Genomic DNA, 8,117 nt, shown 5'->3' on the forward strand with positions numbered 1-8,117 from the left:
GGGGGGGGGGGGTCCGGCTGATCCAATGATGGCGGGCGGCAGTATCACTGGTTTCGGTCGGTGGGAGGCCCCTTCCGGAGAACCGCTGGCTAAGAGTGGACAGGGTAGCGTAGGAGGGACTGGGGAAACCCCTGAGGCTTTCACCGGTAGACCATGTGTATCATGCACGGCGGTTCGGGGAAGAGTAGAGGATGTTCACGCGAGGTAGAGTCGCTATGTAGGTGGACCGCCCTTGTAAGGTTGGTTGCGAACGCGGTTCCGACCGCGTTTTCAAGCGGCGTCGCCCGCAGCGCCTGGGGGGAAGAGCATTGGTCTGATGCTTCCTGGTGATCCTCTCCGGAGAACGGGCAACACGGGTGCATGGGGGCTGGTGATAGTTGGTAACGAGGGGCGCGCTGGTGACCTGTTATGGCAACGCCGGGGATCCACGCATGACATCCCCATTTACGCATTTGGTTAATTGTTTTTGCGACCGTTGCCGTGTCGTTTCTATATAATACTTCTGTCTCTTGGCTCGTCCTTTCGTCTTCCGTTCTATTTGTGAATCGTTGCGGATTATCGGAGACATATTTACTTAGTCTGTTTCTTAATTCATCTAGGGTGCCTTCTGTGGGCAATCCTAGTTCTGCCATTTTTTGAATTATCTGGTCTTTTGCCAGTGTATAGATCCACTGCTTCATAATTTTTCTTTATCTGTTCGGGCGCCAATTTGTAACGGCCTTGCGTTACGTGCGGGATAGTCTTAGTCGGTGTGGTCCGGATTTCGTTTGTGAAATGAAAACCAGTGATGTAGGTTATAATAATGTGACACTATATTCTAATTTTGAAGCTATGTACAATTATTTACATGCGACGTTACGCCGTTGGCGCGTGGTCGCGTTTTTGCTCTCGTCGGGAGCCGTTGTTGTCGTCTCGCGATCAGCTGCGAGCATCGAGGCGCGCGAGCGGTCGGCGGGACGCGATCGGGATAGTTTCCTGGTACGCTATTGTTCGTCGTTTGAAGTTCGTTGCCTCGTCGGCTTTAATGTTTATTTATCCTGGCTTTCCTGGCGGGTTTAAAGGCGCTCGTCGTCACCGGTATCTTACGCCCTGTATGCGTTCGCAATCGTAGGTGTTAGCGGCGCGGCGTGAGGAGGAAAGGGTGTCGACGTCGCGTATTCACCTCGGTCGACGGAGCGGTGTACGTATAGGAAACCGACGTCGCGTATCCACTTCGGTCGGTAGATTGGTATCGGAAAGAGGATGTCGACGTCGCGTATCCACTTCGGTCGACGGAGCGGTGTATGGATAGGAAACCGACGTCGCGTATCCACTTCGGTCGGTAGAGCGGTATCGAGGAAAGGATGTCGACGTCGCGTATCCACTTCGGTCGACGGAATGTCTAGGATCCCTAGGAGTTTTGAGTTCTGGTCGGTCGTGCGCCTGAAAGGAGCTTTCCGATCGATCTTTCTCTATATCCATTTTGTAACGGCCTTTTATACTAAATTATAACAAACAGTAAGGCTGTTTGTTGACCTTGCGGTTATCCCGCGCGCGGCGTTTCTTTGTTCATATTATAAATATTGTTTCTAGTGTCGTGACGATTTTCCGGATCGTTACATACATATTTAAAGTGCAACATTTTTCTTATTTTTTAAGTCATTTGAAAAAGATGTGCAAATACTACTACTAGGTTAAATTATGTGACATATTATATTTATTATTCATTATTAATTTTTTTTGTACAGGTAAAATAGGTATCGAATGAAAGTTAAGTATGAACCGACTTGATGTTGATGTTGATTAGATATTAAAAGAAATCTTGAAAGATCATTGTCATTTTAGCTGAATTTCTTATCTTAAGTAATATACATATTTTGTTATAGTATGGCAGAAGGATTCTTAGCATGGGATATTTTATATTTGGAGCATCTCATGAGACGTTTAGAACGTCGTATGCAGAGAAAGGATTGGAAAGAATTACATGATCCTTTTGATATCCGTGATGTTGAATTTCTCAAGTTATATATACTAAGTCCTGAGATCGATGGATTTAATTGAAACATTAAGACCAAGATGGCACGAACGACCAAGTGGTCTTAATCCTGAACGTCAAGTATGTCGAATACTTTGTTACATCTTTACCCAAAATAATTTTTTTTAAATGTGCTCTATTTTTCTAAAAATAGAAGTTCAGTATATAAACTATAAGTGAAAAAATGAAAACTTAAATTTTTTAAAAGTTTAATATTTTATAATTTGTGTATGTGTGTTACTAGTTTATAAATATTTTTTATAGGTTTTAGCCGCTTTAAGGTTTTATGCTGTTGAATGCTCTCAAGGCGCAATAGGAAAACAATGGGATATTGCAATAAGCCAGCCATTTGTTAGTCGCTGTGTACGAAAAGTTACAGATGCCATAAATGATCTTCTGCGACAATGGGTACGATTCCCCATGACAGATGGCGAACGTCAAGTCAGCCGGGAAAAGTTTAGGGCTGCTCCGCAACCGTTCATAGGTGCAATTGGAGCTATCGATTGCACTTATATTAACATTAAAGGACCCAAGGAGCATGAAGAAGCATACGTGAATCACTGGGGTGATCACACTCTCAACATTCAAGTAGTATGTACTACATGAAATGAATATCTTGATTAGTATGTAATTTCATTTTATGCAAAAATTTGATTATTACAAGTTTTATTTGTTACATCTTTCTGATTTTAGAAAAAAAATTCTAAAATTCTCTAAATAATATTTTTAAGTTTATTCTAAAATTACAAAACTTAATTTGAATTTATTTAATAATATTTTGCTCATAATTTTAATTTGTTATTTTATATAAATGTATTTCTCAAAATTTTAATTTATATTTTTCAATCAATATTTTTCCTTACGATGTAAATGTACATAAATGTATATGTAATTTAAGTACTATATAATGACATGATCGTTTAATATTGTTATTTCATAGACATTTTAGTTTAGTTTTATTGGTACTTTATATTTTATTTCAGAGTTTTCTAAAGAAATGAGCCTTACGTATTAATTGTTAAATATATATAATTACACTCAAGGACATTTTAATTACACTTAGTGTAGCGAATTCTCTCCAAGTCACTGAGTGAATTACGCTTGCTGGATCGACCTCGCACGAGGTCTGTTGGAGTGAGGAAAGGGAGGCGAATTCGGTGATTAACTGACTCGTGAGAGTTTAGTTGTAACGAGGCGTTCCCACCTCGTTTATAATCATAGTTATATTCAATCGTTCTAGTTGCTGTTTCCTTTCGTATTCTCGACCGCAGTCGATGTTTAAAATATATTTAGGTTGCGTTCATCCGCTGTACTTATTTATGATACCCGACACCCGTTATACGACTAGCACGCCGGGAGCCCAGTAGTTATCCCGGTCGCCGCTACGCAACGCGAGGGTGAGGCAGCACTCGCAGTTAAATTTCCGCGGCCGCCTCTATAAAAGGGGGGCTCGCGGAACCCTCAACACGAGTTCACCGCCGGTCTCCTAGGAGACCAGCACGGGAGCGTGACACCGCGAACTCAGCCTCTCGAGGCACACCGTTCCAGACGACGACGCGCCGGGTTTCGGCCGCCGATCGAACTCAGAGGAGAGCGTGTCGGGCTTCGACCGTGACTCCACGACACACCGTTCCAGACGACGACGTGCCGGGTTTCGGCCGTCGCTCGAACTCAGCGGAGAGCGCGTAGATCGAACTCAGAGAAGACCGTGACTCCACGACACACCGTTCCAGACGACGACGTGCCGGGTGGAAGTCAACCCAAGGGACGACGCGGCCCAGAGCCCGGATCGCGGCTTGCCGCCACCGCGACCGCCCACCATTCCGAGTTGCACCGGCAACATCGATCGCACGCGCCTCGGGCGCAGTATAAAAGCCCCACCCACTGTACGCCAAAGCAATAAACTCTCGTTGTAATTTAACACAATCAAGCACATTACTGCCATCTCTCTGTCCTATCACGATCCTGGACGCCGGCGAGCTTACCCAAGCGATAAACCGCAGGAAAAGAACGAGGCAAGAGAAGAAATCCCGTTACATAGTGATTTACTTTATTTTACATTCTCGATGAGTTCACACAGAGACTATCTCGATTCGATCGCGAGTTGGAACGGAAATCTTCGGAGAGTCATGCATTTGGTCACACAACCGTGACGAAAATCTTGGAGAGCATCCGACGCATGCCCGGCCGACGGAGATCTTGACGCGGCCGACGGATATCTTGTAACGCGGTGACCGCCGACTCTTTCACGAAACGATCGTCGAGATGCCGCGGAACTTTAACACAGGACAACACTAACAAACATTATAAAGTTCACGGAGACCGCTGCTCCGCACAATCGAAGAATTCTGCGCTGCATCTCATTTGCGGGCGCGACTTTAAGCGAAATGTACAAGACGGATCAATTGTCGTCCTATGTAGCGCGAAAACGCAGCGATTGATAACTACGAACAGCCTAAGTCTACAGTCAGTCGAGACAGCCGACGTGTAAAAGAATGGAGTAATCTGGAGATTCGCAAGAAAGCGGTCGCCGACGGCGACCGGCGACCCAGAGATATGAAAATTGAAATTCCGCTAATCAGGGCGCTCAGATGCGAAGACGACAGCAGACCGGTATAGAGAAAGATTTCTGTCGGTCGTCTACGATGGCCTTACGAAAAGCGAGCGATTTGCGAACAGGAAATCGGACGTAGCTTACTCCTCAATGAATATGAAAAGCGATGGATTGCTCCGAATCTCTACCGACGTCTCGATGGTAGCTCAGCTGCTGCAAGACTGTGTGGTTTTCGGTAAACCGCGGCCAGTTGCCGCGTGGACCAAGCCTTTTTTCTATTCGTCTCTGGCACCCGCTGATTGGTCCCGAGCAAAGGTGATCGCTGGTCGCGTGCCGAAATTTCCTTAAAAGGAGATGTTTCGCGAGATGTAAGGCTCCACGGCGCGTGCCGGCTGTCGATTCGCGGAAACATTGTTTGTCCACAGTTGCTATGACAACGTAAAGCAATCAGCGTTTCTTCCCGCTTACCATGTTCCGCGCCGCGGAACACCTAGGCACGTGGAAAACACGTGATAGTGTCGCGCTCTCATCGCGACGACTCTCCGCGGTTTTTGCTCGCGTCGCGAACACTTAGTGACATTTATAAAATATGTTGCACTATACCTTTTTAAAATATGAATATGATATACGTGCACGAAATAAATATTTCTGTTATTTTATAGATCTGTGATCCTGATTTAAAAATATTGAATGTGAACGCGCGATATCCAGGTGCACGACACGATGCTTATATTTGGTCAAATTCTCCTATACGACGTATAATGGAACGAAGATATAATAATGGAGAACGCAATATCTGGTTAATTGGTAAGCTAAACGTAATGTTTAATCAAATAGTAATAATTAAAACTTTTTGTCTTTCATGTCGAAATAAATGTAACAAAATGAAAAAGGTTGAACTTATTGCTTAATTAACAATGCTAAACATAACATGTCATTTTAATTGTATATCTATTTATTGATTGTTCAAGTAAACTGACATTTTATAATTTGTTTAGCAAATCTAAATCCTAAGTGTTGTTTTCTCGAAATATCTTTTTATTGAAAGATAGCGCGCAGAAATTTTTAGTACAGCACTTTTTCGTTTATGACATAGTCTAAGATGACCACGGCGAAGAAATCTAAGCATTATATTGAAAATAAGAATTGATCACAGTTATTGCAGCGAACATTAAAAACTTTGTGGAAACAATATTCTTCAACAATGTTAATACGTGCACCAAATATATTTTCAAATTAAACCTTACGCAGCAAATCAATTTTCTATTGTCAGACTCTTTTATTCCAAATTATTGATAATTAATATTTAATGTTATTAATAATTATTGATTAATAAATGATTTAGGGTAAAAAAAGCGTCTGATTATGGAACTTTCATTCACCGCATACATCAAATTCGAAAAATACATTCGATACGTGTGTTAACATTGTTAAACAATCTTATTTTCCCAACAAGTTTCAAATATTCCTATCATCGCCGTGACTGGTTGTCATTAGCCTTACTTGATTGTATATTATTGCAACATTTGCATTTCGTTATTCTAAATATTATTTTTATTTTATAATTTTCCATTATTATTTTATTGCATTTTATTCTTATTTTATTATATATAATTACCTTATTATTTTATTATTATTAACAGGTTATGATGGATATAGCCTAGAGCCATGGCTTATGACGCCTCTTAAACATGAAATGCCAAATACACCTAGATTTCAATATAACGAGAATCTAGCAGCGCTAGATCGTGCGTAGAACGTTTATTTGACGTTTGAAAATCCGTGTTCAGGTGTTTATCTGCTCAGAGGCGCTTAATGTATGAGCCAGGTATGGCTGGTAAAATTGTTAACGCGTGTGCCGTGTTACACAATATGAGGATTGCTTATCGTATACACGACGAAGAATTAATTGAAATGGATGAAAACTTGCATCACGTAAACAGATCAAACATAGCTGTGAAGTATGACGACAGAGGTTATGCATATCAAGGGCGGGCACTTGCTATACGTATTCAGGACAGCTTTATTGCTCGGCATTATGGAAGAATATAAAAAAACAGTTATTTCTAAATACGTACATATAAATGACTTAAAATCTTTTGTATTATATATTATAATTTTAAAATAAACAATATTTCTAGAATATAAATCAAGTGTGTAACATTTTTAAGCATAACATATAATAATATCGCATCTCTGCTAGAAGATGGTTACATCTCTAAACCTCTTCCCAGGAATGGCAGCGATTAATTCGCTGAATTGACATTCCTGTTCCAATGACCCAAGATCTTTTTGTGTGAATTTTAATCATAAGATATCCTGCGACCCTAGACATGTAACCTTTATACAGGTGAAACAGGTTGTGAAACAACATATTCCTGACACGATCGTGGTAATAACTCGAATTTGATCATTTCAAAGATGTAACCGTCTTCTAGTAGAGATGCAATATGTAAAGATATAAAAACGTTTTTATTATATGTGTGATTATGACGTATTATAATTGAATAGTATTTTTTCTATTGACCTATGCATATAATTAACAGTTGTTATCAGCTTTTCATCTATTTCTAATCTCCTCTCCTGCTACAAAATTCTTTTTTCTTCTAACGCAATCCGTGCACATTCATTTTCAGCTTGTATCATTGCTGCGTCAGCTTGCTTCTTTGAAGCCTCCGCAAATAACTGTAGCAAAAGATATCTGTTATTATAAAATAAACAATTGTTTCTTTTTACTTAAATCTTTTATATTAGTATTAATGATTACTTGAAATTTATCTTAGTTGAGATAAATCATAATTTAAATTTAAATATTTTATTAAAATCATATTATACATGTGTTACGTCGGGATGTTACGTCCTGGTAGAGAACGCAACACGACGTAAGGCCTCGATCGTACTAGCAGGTCGAGTTACGAGTCAGCGACCAGAAGGATCGCTTTACGCGTGTATCGACGTATGACGAGTGGTCCTTTTTCGATCAGAGAACTGAATCTCTTTATCGTGGACGGACCGAGAGCGGATAAGAGAAATGAAGGGGGAAAAGGGAAGGATTCGAAAAGAAATTGTGATATAATTTGAATTAGAATTTAGATAATTCTTGACGATTACATTTATTTTCCTTGCGGGGTTGTTACAATTTTTATTAACTACTGGCACAGAGACAAAGTACGCGTGCGTGTGTATGTGTGTGTGCGTGCGTGCGTGCGTGCGTGCGTGCGTGCGTGCGTGCGTGCGTGCGTGCGTGCGTGCGCGTGTGCGTGCGTGCGTGCGCGTGTGTGTGTGTGTGTGTGTGGACTTCTGGGTGAGGCTGAGCATTAATGCTCAGCATCATTGGTGAAAAGAGTGAAAAGTAGGTCGTGGGGGAAGATGGAGGAATAGGTGGAGGTGCTGGACGAGGAGGCAGATTTTGAGGAAAAAAAGAAAAACCGCCAAGTAGGGTGGGAAGAGTGGTAGGTTTTTTGCTGATCCAGGTATCTAGGTAGCGACCTGTGCGTAATCCGGGACAAATACTGTACGCGCGAGAGAGAGAGAGAGAGAGAGAGAGAG

The 8,117-nt window shown here is 41.5% G+C and overlaps 2 protein-coding genes across 3 annotated transcripts in view; both read left to right on the plus strand.

The window, feature by feature from the left end:
* Window positions 1-2,004, plus strand: part of LOC116853014 — a 22,023-nt gene extending 20,019 nt beyond the window's left edge. For both annotated transcript variants that reach the window (XM_032833867.1, XM_032833869.1), the window contains one exon: window positions 1,866-2,004. In XM_032833867.1, the coding sequence (XP_032689758.1) occupies window positions 1,866-1,885 (20 nt within the window). In that variant the 3' untranslated portion in view covers window positions 1,886-2,004. The remainder of the gene's footprint in view (window positions 1-1,865) is intronic.
* LOC116853013 (putative nuclease HARBI1) lies at window positions 1,957-7,250 on the plus strand. The gene is made up of 4 exons (XM_032833859.1): window positions 1,957-2,095; window positions 2,279-2,605; window positions 5,231-5,375; window positions 6,212-7,250. The coding sequence occupies exons 1-4, from the start codon at window positions 2,027-2,029 to the stop codon at window positions 6,322-6,324; spliced, it is 654 nt and encodes a 217-aa protein (XP_032689750.1). The 5' UTR covers window positions 1,957-2,026; the 3' UTR covers window positions 6,325-7,250.
* Window positions 7,251-8,117: the final 867 nt, after the last annotated feature.

Source organism: Odontomachus brunneus, unplaced genomic scaffold, assembly GCF_010583005.1.
Source record: "Odontomachus brunneus isolate Ranch 3 - 2012 unplaced genomic scaffold, Obru_v1 Obru_scaffold_267, whole genome shotgun sequence".
NCBI lineage: Eukaryota > Metazoa > Arthropoda > Insecta > Hymenoptera > Formicidae > Odontomachus > Odontomachus brunneus.

Excerpts from the sequence above, each read along its gene's own strand:
- LOC116853013 (XM_032833859.1), top strand. The coding sequence starts at position 2,027 with ATGGATTTAATTGAAACATTAAGACCAAGATGGCACGAACGACCAAGT. Across the intron at positions 2,096-2,278 it reads GTCTTAATCCTGAACGTCAA|GTTTTAGCCGCTTTAAGGTT; the intron begins GTATGTCGAATA and ends TATTTTTTATAG. Across the intron at positions 2,606-5,230 it reads ACACTCTCAACATTCAAGTA|ATCTGTGATCCTGATTTAAA; the intron begins GTATGTACTACA and ends GTTATTTTATAG.